Consider the following 17,001-nt stretch of genomic DNA (forward strand, 5'->3'; position numbering starts at 1 on the left):
ATCTCTCAATAGAAAGCTGGATTAACAATCTGACTTGGTAGAACAAACTCCAAATTCACTATTTCCTTTCAATCAAAAAAACAAGTGAGCATCAGCTTGATCTTTGATTTCCCTAGACAAACTTTTTATGGATGAGGTGACCATGGTGCCTTCCATTGGCTTGATTGATATTTACTTCTGAGATCATAAGAATAACAGAATGACCTTGTAATGACTAGTAGTGACCTTGGGGAAATCTCTGGGTTGCTTCAAAGCTATTCTTTCCAAGCAAGGCATATTTCTACTCAAAGCTCTTTTTCTTGGTCAGCCAGAACCCGAGGCACATATTTCACAATGACCCTTTCCATTTTCAAAGCTTCTGTTAAAATCCACTGAGCCAAGTTCTGAGAGAATTCAGATGGCTTCTCCTGCCCATCTCATCAAGGCTCTGCCACAGGTCTGCGAGCCCAAGTGCAGGCACCTTGTTGACATTTTCATCTGTTCGGGAAGTTGACAGACACCCAGAATGAGGTTTGTCATCAATCGACCTTGCACCTTTATGGAAATGAGAAAACCACTCAGATACTGGAGTTTTCCCCATGGTGCTGTCCTTGTAAGCTGTGTTCAACAGTTTCTGTGGCATTTTCCCCGAGCAGGAAACAAAATTTCACATCAGCACCCTGTTCTCTTAAATCAGCCATCACACACACACACACACACACACACACACACACACACAAACTGCTTTCACTACAAATGAAACTGCTTTCACTACAAGATTCACTCAAATAACGGACAAAATTGCCCATAACTTAATGATCTGAAAATTCTCTGTGATCAGAGAGAACCTCCCAGGTCCCACTATTGGGTGCACTAACTGGAGGAGCTGCTCTGTGCTGGCCTGGTGGGAGAAATGAGTACAAGAAAGCTGCCCCCAGGAGAGCTTTTATCCCATTTTTTGTGGTGTACCCCTCATATATATTTCATAATAATATCTAACTGTCTTTCTACAACTCTTGCTTGATAGACACTGTAGTCTTGGTTACAATCAAGGGTGATATCAAAACTGAGAAGGTAAACAAACCTACTTTGCAGCTGCCCTGAGTTCCATAACATTTCTTGTCTTCCCACTTCCATCCTCGAATGCTGTCTTATTTCCTACTGTCAAAGTGCCGTTGTTCGTAGAGAAGTCAGGGAAGCATCTCTGGAGAACTAGAAAAACAATTACAATATGGCCGTCACTCTTTAAGAAAGTTCTTCCTTCATGACGTCGCTCCTATTCTTAGGCTTCTTGCTATCGGTGTGTAAAGTGTACAGTATAGTATAGACAGCTTATTGCTCATTAGTTAATGAACTGAAGATTTTCTGAGAGCTCTAAGACTGAAATAGAGAAGAAGTATGATCATGGTCTAAAACCACATTCTAAACCTGTTGATCCTATTATCAATGATCTCTCTATCAAGTAATCATAGATAAAACGCACAACAGAGGTGGGCATTCCAAACTGGCACATAAAACAATTGGACACTTTATTCTGTTCATTCACAAAATACATTATTTAAAGATCATTCCAAACATTTCTGGATGCTGCATTTTTATATTTGTTGATGACAAAAACATCTAACCATTTTGGAGGGAAAAAAGGTAAATGGGGTGTTAGACATTACTTCTTTTAACTCACTTTGGTTCTTTTTAATGCACATATACTATATTCTCCAATCAACAGAAACATGTACCTTACATAATAATATCGAACTCTCCCCCTATAGCTTATATACTTTACTTAATGCTCTGATCAGATCTGATTTGATCTACAGATCATTAGTAAGCTTATATGCTTCGTACAAAGTACCCAGTTGATTGAATGCCTGGATGAATTAAAATTTGTTTTATATATATATTTGCTCTTTGAGCAAAACCTTGAAAACTGGAGATCTCAGTAAATAATGTTGGGGGAAACATGAATCAACTCAAAATATATGCTATGGAGACAATTTGTATTGTTGTTTGTAAAGTCTTTGTCTCTTTTTCATTTTCACATATTTTTTTAAGTAGCAGAAATGGAAATTCTGGAGTTAACAGAAGAGGCTTCCAAGTTAGAGGCTAACATTTCTGAGAAAGAATCATGCTCAGTCTTCAGTATACACACTTTAATTGGATATAATCGTTTCTTTACTGTAGTACTAAAAATATTTTCAAACTAATGAAGATCATTTAAAGGAATCATTTTCATATATTTTTCCTATAGGAAGCATCATAGATTTGGTTAATATGTAGTTTAAATCAGAAAGTATTAACATGTTTGATAAAGAAGAAGAAATTGATCTTCATAAAGCTTTTCCTGCCTATTTGGTTTTAAAGTAAAACAGACTCAATGATTTGTTCAGCTCAGCTCAGCTACTATTATATTTCATCCTTTTTGTCTCTTCATTTTCTGTATCTTTCACTTTTCTGACAAATTCTTGACACAGTAGCTTCTACCAGCTGCTTCTCTGATCTCTCATTCCAGTCAGTTTCTGCTTCCACCCTGCCATGTGGAACTGTCATCTAATGTATGCCAATAATCTCCTACTTACAAAACCCTCCAAATTCTGTCACTCTTCATTTTTGCTTGAACCTATTACTCAGAAGAATGCTCATACCATAGTAGAACTCAGAATATTTGCTGTCAAGTGGGATAACTTTGCTAAGCTACTTTGACATAGTAGACATGCTTGCCTTTGAAAACGTCTCTGTTGGTCTATATACCCAGAGCCTCTCCTGCCTCGTGTACACTGACCTTGTTCTACATATGACTCCTGGGCACACCTATCACATCTGTGTGCCTCAATGATCACATATACTCAGGGCATATTTCAAAAATAGATGAACTATGAAGAAAAATACAAAGTTATTCATAGTCCTTTCATCGACAGGGAACTGTACAAACATTTTGATGAATCTCCCTCATCTTTAAGACATTCAAAACATTTTTTTCATATTATACAGTACATGTAATGATTCCTCTTTTTCTTTTCATTTTTTTTGTTGGCACCAGTGTTTATTTCAGGGGAAAGGCTCCAGGGCCTGTGTCTGTCCTGGGGTGGGGGTGGGGGCGGTGCCTTGGGTCTCCAGCTTCTCACTTGGCCTTCGGGTTACGGAACTTGTGTCCAGCAAAGACAGCCTTGTCCCCAAGAGCCTCCTCGATCCTCATGAGCTGGTTGTACTTGGCCAGGCGCTCTGAGCGGCAAGGGGCACCAGTCTTGATCTGTCCAGTGCAAAGTCCTACCACCAGGTCAGCGATGAATGTGTCCTCAGTCTCCCCGGAGCGGTGGTTCACCATCACCCCCCAGCCATTAGACTGAGCTAGTTTGCAAGCCTGAATGGACTCCGTCACAGAGCCAATTTGGTTGACCTTCAGCAGCAGGCAGTTACAGGCCTTCTTCTCAACAGCCTGGGCAATCCTCTTGGGGTTGGTGACTGTGAGGTCATCTCCCACAATCTGGATGTCGACCCCCTTGAGGAAGGAGGTCCAGGTGGCCCAGTTATCCTGATCAAAGAGGTCTTCGATGGAGACAACAGGATAGTTCTTGATGAAGCTCTTGTACAGCTCCCCCAGCTTCTCCCCAGTAATGTGCCTTGAAGGGTGATCGGGCGACTTAAAGTCCAGGTCGTATTTCCCGCTGCGATAGAACTCTGACGCTGCCACATCCATGCCGATCACGACCTTGTCTGGGTAGGCAGCTGCCTGGATGGCCGTCTTCAGCAGCTCCAGGGCCTCGTTGCTCTCCAGGATGTTGGGTGCAAAGCCGCCTTCGTCGCCCACATTAGTGGCATCCTTCCCATACTTGGACTTGATGACCCCCTTGAGGTGATGGTAGACCTCCACACCAATGCGCATGGCTTCCTTGAAGGAGCTGGCTCCCACGGGCAGGATCATGAACTCCTGCATGGCCAGCTTGTTTCCCGCATGGGAGCCCCCATTGATGACATTGAAAGCAGGCACTGGGAGAACGAGATCTGGGTTCCCAGCCAGGTCTGCGATGTGGCGGTAGAGTGGAACCCCCTTCTCGGCTGCTCCCGCTTTGCACACGGCCAGCAACACGCCCCGGATGGCATTGGCCCCAAACTTGGACTTATTCTCAGTTCCATCCAGCTCAATCATAAATTTGTCCACTTTTTCTTGATCGACAACACTTAGTTTCTTTTCCAGCAGAGCAGGACCTAATGTCTTGTTGATGTGTTCTATGGCTTTCAGGACTCCTTTCCCCAGGCAGCGTGATTTGTCTCTATCTCTCAGTTCCAGCGCTTCGTAGATCCACGTGGAAGCTCCGCTGGGCACAGCTGCTCGGAAGCAGCCCTTTGCTGTGTACAGGTCCACCTCAACAGTGGGGTTGCCCCTGGAGTCCAAGATTTCCCGGGCAAAGATTTTCTGCATGGCCATGACTGAGATGTCTTCGTTTGGGGCTTGGGGTGAGCTCGGAGTCTGGGTGGCAGCTGGGACAGTGGCCTCCTCTTTTTATTAATATTCATTTCTTAAGTATTTCCTTTAATAAAAATTTTTCATTGGCTGGATTTCATTCATTACCTGCAAAGTATTCATTTTATTTTAAATATTCCTTGGCTTTCCCCCCAAATATCACACTTTTCTTCATCAATCCCCTACTCTGTGGATATAAGTTAAATGCGATGTTTAGCTTGATCTCTCCCTCACTAGACCATATAGAATATGCTTCATTGATTTTTAACAGTTTTATTGATATATAGTTCATGTACCATATAATTCACTCTTTGACTATATTAGGGTTGTGCAATTTTCACCACAATCAATTTTAGAACATTTTCTTCTTTCTTGTACTCATTATTATTACTTCCCCATTTCCCCTCAATCTCCTTTGCCATACCCTAAGAAACTATTAATCCGGTTACATCCTTATAGATCTGCCTGTTCTAGACTTCATATAAAGAAAATCATGCATAAACACCAACAAAATAAAATACAGAAAGCCTCAATCAAAAGAAAACAGAAAATAATAATAAATAAAGCAAATTAAGAATGGATTAAAAAGGCAAACAAATGAAGTTAAGTTGTAACCTAAGTATATCTGATATACTCTATCTGCGGGCAGGCTTTTTACCCCCCTGGTCAATGGTCCTAGTGAATTCATTGTAGGCTGATTCTTGGTGGGTCTGGGGCTTTCACTGTCTTCCACAGCCTTCTGGAAATGGGTGCTTCTTTATGTTCTAATACGTATCTCTGACCTTAGATTTTGTTATTTAAAGCAATAAAATAATACTTCATTTAGGAAACATAAGTAGCTTAAACTTCAAATTTATAAAGACAAATTATCTCCTTTCCTCTCCTACCTCTGACAATTGCTGAACAACCTTACAGTTGAATGTAGAGGTATGTACATGCTTTATGTGTGTATTTAGTTGGACTGGAAATCAATGATTGGCATTTAAAAATCCATTTTTGTCATGCTTTGTTTATGCTATGCAAACCTACAATCCTGATCCCCAGTGAACTAGCCCGGGTTGGAGTAAGGAGGATGGGTTTGAACATAATTTTGCCTTCTATGCCCTTAATCACCTCAGTCATGGAACAGAGACAGAATTAAATCACTTCATGGCATGTTCTGTGTTTCTGAGGTAAATTAGCAGCTACTTACAAGGTTTGCTTGGAAAAATTGCTGTTGGACAATCTTCTTCCAGTAAGATTTCTGTGAGCGACTAGAATGGAAGATAAGTGTGTTAACATTTCGGTCTCTGAGACAGCCACCTTTACCTTTATTACAGAAAGACTGCTCCTTAAATATCTAACCCATAATGATCCTAGTTCCCTAAATTACTTTTTCTAATAATAATGTCAGGTTATCACACACATACATGCATATAATAAATATTCTTAAATGTCATTACCACCATCCAATGGAATTAGCAATAATAAAACTAAACTCCTTGGAACCAATTATACCCTTGAAAGTATGTTATCTTTGTGTTAGCTACAAGCTATTTCCATTTTATACATGCCATTTCCCTGTTTTGCTGGAAAAACAACCTCTCATTTTGAAGACATTAGTATTATTCCACATATTGAACTTTTTACATGCACACCCGCCCCCACCCCAACTCTCAGACCTGCAAAAATGTTTGAGGTTTCTTAAATGAGTGGCTATCAAACTGGTTTGGAGGCTAAGATTGTGCTTGTTACTAAGTAGTCATAGGTCTTCATTACCAGTGAAATGGTGACAGCAGAACATCCATCCCGTTGTTGATGTGAGAGAATCATTGGAATGGATTTACCAGATACGCCAATTCTACAAAATAATAGGCCATATGTGTATTCGTGAGTGTGTGTTAGTGTGTATGCTTTAACTGAGTATGACCTTTAGTAAACCATAGAAGGTATGGCATCAGGTGCAGTTAAGTCACAAATTACCCAGAAGAGTGAAACACACGTCAAAATTCTCCTTTCATGTTAAATTTAAGGACACAAACCTTCTTAGGTTTAACAAAACTGGATTTGCAGAACTGCTTGTAGTATGTCCAGTGAGTTTGGTTGCTTTTGGTTCTGATTTGCATTTCCACGTAGGTTACAAATCTTTCTGGACACTGGGAGACACAGATCTGACAAGGAAAGGAACACAGCGATAGGAACTGAATTAGTTGAATAAACTATGGGAGAGTCTTTATATTGCTATATTTTAAAATTATCCATCATAATTAGGAGCAACACAATACTTACCGTCCAAGAATGTCAAACCTATTTTCTAATCTTATCATAAAAGATGAAGAAATCCCCTGTACCTGTTAACCAATCTCTAACCCATGAACTTTGATGTAGTGTTCAAACTTTACAATAATTGAATTGTTTTAAATTTTAATTTTCAAATAAACATAGATCAGCTATAACTGTGCAAAATAAAATCAGGAACTCCAATATCTTTCATAGTTTTCCCCAATAGGAAAAAACTTGTATAATGATAGTACAGTATCAAAAGCAAGAAATTGGCATTGATAATAGTTCCCTGGACTTTTTCAGATTTCATCAGCTTTTCATGCACTCATTTGTGTCTGTGTGTATATTTTTTTCTTTGCAATTTTTATCCTCCGTTTAGATACATGGGACCATCCACAGGAAAGTGTTGCACTTTAAATAATTATTTTCCTATAATTTTTCTGATTTCAATGTTAAGAGTATAATTGAAGGTTAATTTTACTGGCGTAATTTATTTAGTCAGACATAGACTCTAGCTTCCCATTGCGTGTATAAATAAAACAGATTAAATATGAGTATGTTCTGAATATTGATTATTTATGTTATTAATAATTATCCCTGCTGGTGAATTCTCAACAAAAATTCACAAAACATAATTGGGGTTATATCGCCATAAGAAACTAACAAAATTAGGACTTTTGGTCACAATCAATTCTAATCTTTTTTCACCTCCAGTCGGATGGGCAGAGCGGTCACCAATGCAATTATTTCACATTCCTGACGTTTAGTGAGTTATCAGTGCCACACCAGGTCACTGTGCTAGTCTACAGAGCCACCAGAGTGCTGAGAGCTAATTAGTAACTCCACAGAGAGAAACAGAAGCAGAGAAGGACTATCAGGTTTGCTTTTGTATGCAACTAAAAAGACACAAAGAAGACAGCACATATTAAGTGGGAGACTTCAGTCAATCGTCGTGTGTCCTATCCTCAACCCTGGGTTCTTCCATGTGAAATCCTCCTCAATCCCTGTTCCCTTCTCCCTGCAGTCCTTTTGGTAATGATTCTCACTGATGTGTGTCTGGAAGTTCTGTTTGCAAGCAGATAAGCCAAAGCTGCTGAGATGACTCATTTCTTTCTCTTTTGGGGTCATGGACATTCTGTGTCAATTCTACATCTGAGCAGGGGGACAATCAGACAGATGGCTCCAATTTCAGCTCAAACGGCAGCAGCAGCAGTTCAAATTCCTTCTAGAAGCTTTGACAAGAAAAATGGCCATTTCCACATTCACATCTACATATCTATTTTTCCCAGAGCTGTTCATAGACACATGTACTTGTACATACACAATATTCAATCACATATACTCATAGAAGCAATCTGTCAGAATTCTCACAGGTACGTTTCAGAAAGTTTGAATAGCTGGTGGAGCCATTCACAGATTCCAGCATGCCTACACTGTTTAGAAGAAGGGTAAGGTCATTATCAATAAAAACAAAAGTTCACTTTAATTGGAGGTAAACTGAATAAGCCAGTAACAGATTGACAGATACCTTATAGATATTAGACTTTGACAATTTAATTACATGATTACAGAAGGCACCTGAGCTAGTTCTCTTACTGTATATATTTAATAGATTTATTAAAAGGATTACTGAAGACAATAATATTTTCAAAGGGATTAAATTATAGTAAAAACAAATAGGGACCATGATATTTTAAGTATTTATAAGTATGAAAGGGGCTTCACAAAGTTCATGGAAAAGTTCCATTATCTTTTAATTTGGTTTTTCCATGAACTTTTTGAAACCCTTTTGTGTAAATACACTTCACATATAAACATATGGATTGCAACTCATTGTTTAAAAAAAAAAGAGTCCTCACAACTGGACCAATAGACAACATAATGTTAGAGAAGAGATTGAAATGTCAAGGATTTCATTTTGTTTGATCCCTAATTAATGCTCATAGAAGTAGCAGTAAAGGAATCAAGTCATGTATTACACAGGGCAAATGTGCTGCAAAAGACCTCTTTTAAATGTTGAAGAGCAAAGATTTCACTTTGAGAACTCAGTGTGATTGACCCAAACCATGATATTTCCAATCATGTCATACTTGTGAAATTTGAACAATGAATAAAGAAAACCACCAAGGAATTGATGCATTTGAATGATTGTCTTAGCAAAGAAATAGCATTGAAAATATCGTGAACTGCCAGAAGAAAAATCCATCTCAAAGAATTATAGTCAGAATGCTCCTTAGAAGTGAGAATGGCTGTGATGCTCACCTTTCCAACACGATCATTGAAGCCAAAATGGGTGCATAAGCAAATGTGGTGAAGAAAGCTAATGGTGCCTGGCTATTACAAGATATAGTGTCTGGGGTCTTAAAGGCTTGAAGTTAAATAAGTGACCATCTAGCAGGGTAGCAGCAAAGCCCTATGTAAGAAGCACACCAGCCTGTGTGATCAAAAGGTGTCAACGGGATCAGTTATTACTCATCAGAAGATCCAAAACAAACAATCATATCACTGTGAATCAGAAGGGAGACCCAAAACCCATCTGTAGACAATTGGACATCCCCTCACAGAAGGCTCACAAGAAGGGATGAGCCAGCCAGGGTGCCTCCGATGAAACACACATTCCTCTAGTTCCTTAATGCTTCATGCCCCAACCCACTATCATGACCCCAGATCTACCTTACAAATGTGGCTAGACAAGAGCATGTACATTGGTACAGATAAGAGCTCTTGATACATGGAACCCTGGACAGATACCCCCCCCCCATGAAGGTAGGGGAGTGGAGAAAGGAGAGAAAGGTGAAACTGATCGCAATGATCAACATATAACAACCCTCCCCTACCAGGGGGACAAACAACAGAAATATGGGTTAAGGGAGACAGGGGACAGTGTAAGATGTGAAAATAATAAATCTATAATTTATCAAGAGGAGAGAAGGTGGGGAAGGAGGAGGGGAAAAGATGAGCTGATACCAGAGGCTCAAATAGGAAGAAAATGTTTTTAAAATGATGATGGCAACATATGCACAAATGTGCTTGATACAATGAATGTATGGATTGTTATAAGAACTGTAAGATCCCCCAGTGAAATGACTAAAAAGGAAGAAGTGAGTCTACTCACTTGTCTACTTTGGAAATGTTATAAGGTGAGTCCAGTCCCTGAAAAAGACAGCATGCTTGGTAACGCAGAGGAACAACGAAATAGAGAAAAACACTGAACAGATGGATTAGCACAGCTTTTTCAGTAAGCTCAGCATAACAAAATGTGTGAATATGGTGCAGGACCGGGCAGCACCTAACGACAACCACTGACGTACACGTGATAGTGCTCTGTATCCAACATCCGGGCCTGGCTACACAACGATTCAGTAAGTGCGTGGCTACTAACGGCAACGATGGTGATTTGCACTCACCTAGTAGCCAAGAAAACCCTGTAATGCAGTTCCATTGTGTCACTTAGGCCTCTATGAGTCAGAATAGCTCTGTTGCACCAAACACATTGGGCTGACCACAAGGTCAGCAGTTCAAAACCACCAGTTGCTCCTTGGGCTAAAGGTGAGGTTTTCTATTCTGGTCAAAAGTTACAGTCTTGGAAACTCGCAGGGGAGTTCTGCCCTGGCCGACAGGGTTGCTATGAGTCAGAATGGACACGAAGGCAGTGAGAAACAGCCATTAAAATGGGGATATGTGAGAATCACATCAGCTCTCATTGCAGACACAGCGAGTTGTGAAAACAAAACAACAACAAAGCAATATAACAACTGCTCTTTACTCCCTCCCTCTATCAAACCAATCTGCTCACTTTAAATAGGGCACTGATTAGTGGTAATCAACATATAATTAGCCAAGAATGAAGGTCACATTGAAGTTAGATATCTTTTGTGATCACAGTCTGCCCTTTAAAGGCTCGCTAACCATGTGTAGTTAATAAAAACATAATGAATAAGAATGTGACTTACATCAGTAGATAAACCATTGTTTGACAGAGTAAAAATCCAGTATGCATTAATAGCAGTTAATATATATTCCGACTCAGTTCTGATTTCTCTGTGAATCACAAAGGGCACTTATAATATATTTTGCTATTGTCATTTTTACATCTTTAACTCATAAAGTTTTAAAACTCCCTTATAAATTAGGATCTGATTGGTGGACCAAAGATTTACACTGGAGGTTAAAACATTATATTTTCTGTGAGTAAAGAATGATATAGTACATCATTTTGGAAGCTTAGAACACCAAAACATTATCATGTACATGAACTTTTTTCTTTTGTTTCATCATGAGCATGATAGATTAGTTTAGAATTAGTTTAGAAATTACTGGACTTGGAGTAAGAAGATATTTGTTCACCCATTTATTCAACAAATATTTATGATTGCCTACTCTGAATTGGTCCAGATACTATGTCTGTCCTCAAAAGGGAATATGACAGATTAAAACCATGAATTCTAGAACTTTCTATTTGAATAGGGGAAAATGGATAACAACAAACAGGTAAAACATCATGGCTGGAACTTTGCCCTTCACAAAATCCTGGGGTGTGGGGTGGGTGGAGACTATAAAGAGCTATACTTTCAGAAGCCTATGGGGGAAGTTCTCCTCTGTCTGAGTTGGAATTGATTTGATGACAGTGAGTCTGGGGGTGGGGGGGGTGCGTTTATTTGGTAAGAGGTGTCAGTTTGGCTGAGCCATGTTGTCAGTGGTTTGATAGTTACACAATGGTGTACTCATCTTGTATAGTATGCTTAGTTAACCAGCTGTAAGGGGACTAGGGTGGGATCCTTACTTAGGTTATAGCACTGATCTAAGGGGAATTTCCCTGGGTGTGACCTGTTTCACCTTTCATCTTGCAAGAAAGGAAAAGTTAAAGAAGCAACAAGTGCAGTAAGGACCTCCTACCACCAAGAAAGAAGATCTGTGAGCTGAGTCCATCCTTTGTTCCAGAGCTCCCTGTGTTTAGAACTTTTAGACGCAGGAGACTGAAGACAAGACACAAGGAGATCTCCAAAGGCACTGGACCCACAGAGGTTGGAAAGAGACAAGGACTTTCCACAAGAGCCAATAGAGAAAGAAAACCTTCCCCTCGTGCTGTCACTTTGACTTAGAATTCCTAACCTCCTACATTGGAGGAAGACAGCTTTGCCCTTGTTACAGCCAGTCGCTTGTAGTATTTCTTCAGGCAGCACTAGATCACTAAGAAGGACAGTAATAAATGCTGTAGCGCAGAATAATATTACAAAGGAGGCCGGAAGGGAAGGAGTGGCTCAGCGGGCTTCCAGCTTTAAATAGGCAAGCCTCATGACCTCATTAAGAAGATGCTCTTTGAAGAAGCCACTTGTCCCAGGCACCACTTGTCTGTTAAAGCTGCCATACTGTGGGGTCTGTGTGTTGCTGGGATGCTGGAAGCTGTGCCACTGGTATCTCAAGTGCCAGCAGGTTCACCCCAAGGGAATAGGTTTCAGCAGAACTTCTAGACTAAGAACAGACGTCTAAGGACCTGGCTCCCTGCTTCACTGGAAATAGCTGCTGAAAACCTTAGCGTAGCTTCGAAACATTATCAAATACTGAAGAACTAACAAATGCAAACAGAAGGTTGTCAGCAATCATGCTGGAGAATGGCCCCTTAGGTTGGAGGCACTCAAATGTGACTGGGGAAGAACTAATTTCTCAGACTGGAATTGACCATGGTAACATGAGCCAAGTACAGCTGGTGGGAGTGGAGACTTTGGGATCTTCATTTGCTGATGGAGAATGACCAAAGGCAAGGAAAACAGCTGCAAAAATCTGTTTAGGATTAGAACTAGGGATGTGCGAAGTATGAATCTAGGAAAATTGGCAGTCCTCAGAAATTAAACGGAATGCTTAAATCAATGGAAGAGCTTTATATTTGTATCCGTTCCTACGGAAGGCGATCCAAAAGAATGCATGGGTTATAGAACAATATCACAAGCCATTAAAATTTTGCTTAAGATCATCCCAAAACGGTTGTAACTGTACATTGACAGCAAGCGGCCTAAGGTTCAGGACAGATTCAGAAGATATGGAACAAGAGGTATCATTGCTGTTTTCAGATGAATCTTGGCTGAAAGCAGAGAATACCAGAACAACACTTTACTTGTGTTTTATTGACTATGCCAAGGCATTGAGCTCTTTGAATCATAATTAACTATGGATAACCTTGAGAAAAATGGGAATTCCAGAATACTCGTTGTACCCATGAGGAAGTTGTACATGGATGCAGAGGCAGTTGTGCAAACAGAACAAGGGAACACTGCCTAGTTTAATATTAGGACAGGTGTATGACAGTGTTGTATCTTCTTACTATACTTGCTTAATCTGTATGCTGAAAAAATCATCAGATAATCTGGCTTAAATGATAATGAGGCATCAGGATTGGACGAAATCTTATTAACACCTTTGATATTTAGATGACATGATATGCTTACTGAAAGTGAGGAGGACTTGAAGTACTTGCTGATGAAGCTGAAAGATTGTAGCCTTCAGTAAGGATTTCAAGTGAATGCAGAAAGATCAAACGCCTTACCCCAGCACCAATAGGTAACATCATGGTAAATGGACAAACGGTTGAAGTTGACAAGGATTTAGTCTTACTTGGATCCACAGTCAATGCTCATGGAAGAGCAGTCAAGAAATCAAAAGACAAGTTGCATTGAGGAAATCTGCTGCATGAGACCTCTTTAGGATATTAAAAAGCAAAGACATTACTTTGAAAACTAAGGTGCACCTGACCCAAGCCATGATATATCCCATTGTCTCGTATGCATGTAGAAGTTTGAAGATGGAAGTTCAGAAGACTAAATAGAATTGATGCATTTGAATGTGGTGCTGGAGAAGAGTATTGAAAGTACCATGAGTTGCTGAATGGCCAACCGATATGTCTTGGAAGAAGTATAGCCAGAGTACTCCTTACAGGCAAAGATGGTGAGATTTCATGTTAGATACTTAGGCCTTGTGAGAGTTAGGTGCTCTGTACCAATATGGATCCCATAGGAACATGTGAGTGGATTTTAGGGTGTCAATCAGGTCACAACTTGAGTGAGATAGGTGGAATTCCTAGGCTGGCCTCCATCTCTCTTCCTGGAGGCAGACCACCCCCTTCTCTCTGCTTTCACCTCCCTGTTGACAAGCCACCTGGAGCTACACTGAGACCTGAGAGAGCCCTGGAGATGCTTCCTCCACTGGACCCACAAGTTTTTGCACCCACTAGCCTGTGATCTTTCTGTGTTTTGCATCATTGAATATGCTGCATGAGTCTGAAGAGGGATTTATGGACTAGTTTCAGAATTATGTGTTAATATTGGACTTATGGACTTGACTAGACTGGGATGTTTTCTTTTTCAAATCATTCTATTGGGGGCTGATATAATTATTATCACAATCCATGCATCCATCCATTGTGTCAAGCACATTTGTACATTTGTTGCCATCCTTATTCTCAAAACATTTTCTTTCTACTTTAGCCCTTGACATTACCTTCTCATTTTACCCCCCTCCCTCCCTGTTCTCCACTCCCTCATGAACGCTTGATAACTTATATATTATTCTTTTGTCATATCTTATACTGTCTGACATCTCCCTGGGATGTTTTCTTAATATATAATTACTCTTTGATATAAAGCTCTTTCTTAAACATATATGACTGTCTCTGGGTTTGTTTTTTGCCTCTTGTCGTCCTGGTCTAATAAAGGCATGCTGTCAGGAAAGTCAGGCCTCTGCAGAAGAACATCATGTTCGGTGGAGGGCAGCAAAGGAGAGGCAGGCCTTCAAGGAAATGGATTGACACAGTGGCTTCAACAAATGGCTCAGGCATAGAAACAATTGTAAGGAAGGTGCAGGATTGGGCAGTGTTTAGTTCTGTTGTACATAAGGTCATATCTCAAACTGACTTGATGGGACCTAACAACAAGTGATCACATCATCTAGACACCTGGAGGAAGGCAGACAGGAAAGCAACAAGGGTTAAAACTCTGAGGCCAGAAAAATAGTGCAAAATCATTGTCTAGAAGAATATGCCGGTGAATGAATGAGAGGCTTATAGAATTGGAAGGCATCAAAAGTCTTCTGGGGATTAGGGTCACCTGAACTTAAAATATCACCAGTAAGGATGATTGAGGATTCTGTTCCAGGAACATTTAACTGTGTGAAGTAGGGAAAGTGTTGCATTTAGTCAGGAACAAGCTCTTGCCAAGGAGAGTTGGTGGTACAATGATGAAGTACACTTTCAACCAAAAGTTCACATTTCATACCCATCAATGGCTCCACAGAAGAAAAGACCTTGTGGTGTGCTCATGGAAGATTCAAGCATAGGAAGCTCTATGGGGCAATTCTTTGTCCAGCATGGTTGCTATGAGTCAGAATCAATTTAACAATGCACAATAACAACAGTGAAAAAGGGACTTAAAATAATGACCATGGAATCTAAGTCAGGTAAAGAGGGAGATGAAAACATGAGGGCCCAGAGGAATCATGCAAAGGAATAGAGTCGGACCAGTAGCTTGTGGGTACCAGTGAGGAGTCAGTGGAGATGGAATATTACAAGTGAAAGAGGAATGTTAGAGTGAGAGAGAGTGGAAGCTAGTAATTAAATTTACAAAAAGTTAGTAATTATTGATACTGACAAGGTCAAAGACTTGACCTTGGGAATGGGCAGCAGAGGTAGAGAACAAGATCTTGTGGAAGAAGTTGTCACAAACTAAGATGCTAGGATTCTAAATAGGCTTTTTCTGTATCAGGAAATAAAATTTCAAAAGCCTTGAGAGAGATGAAGAAACAAAGCAATATAGCAAATTTATGTACTAGGTCTTGGATGTGGTTATTGGCACAATGGAATCAACAAAAATCAGATAAGACAGAAGTCAACTAAGTTTTTGAAGTTCGTGCATGGCCAAAGAAATCACTAGCTAGCCTGAACAATGATTAGAATCTTAAAATAATCTTTGAGGTAATAGTATCTGGGGTCTTAAAGGCTTGAATATAAACAATTGGCCATCTAGCTCAGAAGCAACCAAGCCCACATGGAAGAGGCACACCAGCCTGTGTGATCACAAGGTGTCAAAGGGATTAGGTTTCAGGCATCGAAGAAGAAAAAATCATATCATTGTGTGTTCACCTTCCCTATACGATTGCTGAAGACAAATGGGTGCATAAGCAAATGTGGTGAAGAAAGCTGATGGTGCCCGGCTATCAAAAGATATAGTGTCTGGGATCTTAAAAGCTTGAAGGTAAACAAACGGCCATCTAACTCAGAAGCAACAAAGCCCACATGGAAGAAACACACCAACCTGTGTGATCATGAGGTATTGATGGAATCAGGTATCAGGCATCAAGGGAAAAAAATCATATCATTGTGAATGAGGTGGAGTGTAGATTGGGGAACCCAAGCCCATCTGTGGGCAACTGGACATCCCCTTACAGAAGGGTCAAAGGGAGGAGATAAGCCAATAGTTAGGGTGCAGTGCTTCAAAGAGGAAACATACAACTTTCTTCTAGTTCTTAAATGCTTCCCTACCCCAACCCCCACTATAATGATGCAAATTCTACCTTACAAATCAGGCTAGACCAGAGAATGTACACTGGTACAGATAACTGGAAACACAAGGAATCCAGGACAGATAAACCCCTCAGGACCAGTGGGAAGAGTGGGAATGCTGGGAGGATGGAGCAAAGCTGGGATAGAAAGGGGAAACCGATTACAAGGATCTACATATAACCTCTTCTCTGGGAGACGGACAACAGAAAAGTAGGTGAAGAGAGATGTCGGGCAGTGTAAGATATGACAAAATAATAAAAATTGATAAATTATCAAGGGTTCATTAGGGAGGGAGGAGCGGGGAGGGAGGGGGAAAATGAGGAGCTAATATCAAGGGCTCAAGTAGAAAGCAAATGTTTTGAGAATAATGATGGCAATAGATGTGCAAATGTGCTTGACACAATGTCTGTATGAATGGATGGTGAGAAGCATTGTATGAACCCTCAATAAAATTATTTAAAAAAACAAAAACACACATGCACACAAATAATCTTTGAGGCACTAAATTTGCATAATAAGAAGTGAGTTTTAAAAGTGCTGTCTGTGGCCCTTACACACTTTCAGGCTATGATGTGGCCTAGTTTCTGCTAATCCTCTATCAACTATTACACTTTACCTTGTCTCAAGGGAGACTACCCACAGTCCCATGCTCTGCTTCCATTAGTTTGAAGTCCAGGATCTATGAGTGATTTACAGTCCTCTTTATAGACAGGAAATAACAGCCCAGATGGCAGAGCAAAGGGCCGTAGACAAC

At 40.2% G+C, this 17,001-nt stretch overlaps 1 protein-coding gene and 1 pseudogene across 1 annotated transcript in view; both read right to left on the reverse strand.

Annotated features, from left to right (window-relative positions):
* SLC44A5 (solute carrier family 44 member 5) overlaps positions 1 to 17,001 on the reverse strand; it is a 115,385-nt gene that overhangs the window by 48,340 nt on the left and 50,044 nt on the right. Inside the window, exons 4-6 of the mRNA XM_075537502.1 lie at positions 6,460 to 6,588; positions 5,631 to 5,691; positions 1,068 to 1,191 (exon numbers count right to left, since the gene is read on the reverse strand). Of these exons, the coding sequence (XP_075393617.1) occupies positions 1,068 to 1,191; positions 5,631 to 5,691; positions 6,460 to 6,588 (314 nt within the window). The remainder of the gene's footprint in view (positions 1 to 1,067; positions 1,192 to 5,630; positions 5,692 to 6,459; positions 6,589 to 17,001) is intronic.
* On the reverse strand, positions 3,083 to 4,449 carry LOC142436437 (beta-enolase pseudogene; annotated as a pseudogene).

The sequence above is a fragment of the Tenrec ecaudatus genome, chromosome 1 (assembly GCF_050624435.1).
Source record: "Tenrec ecaudatus isolate mTenEca1 chromosome 1, mTenEca1.hap1, whole genome shotgun sequence".
Lineage (NCBI taxonomy): Eukaryota > Metazoa > Chordata > Mammalia > Afrosoricida > Tenrecidae > Tenrec > Tenrec ecaudatus.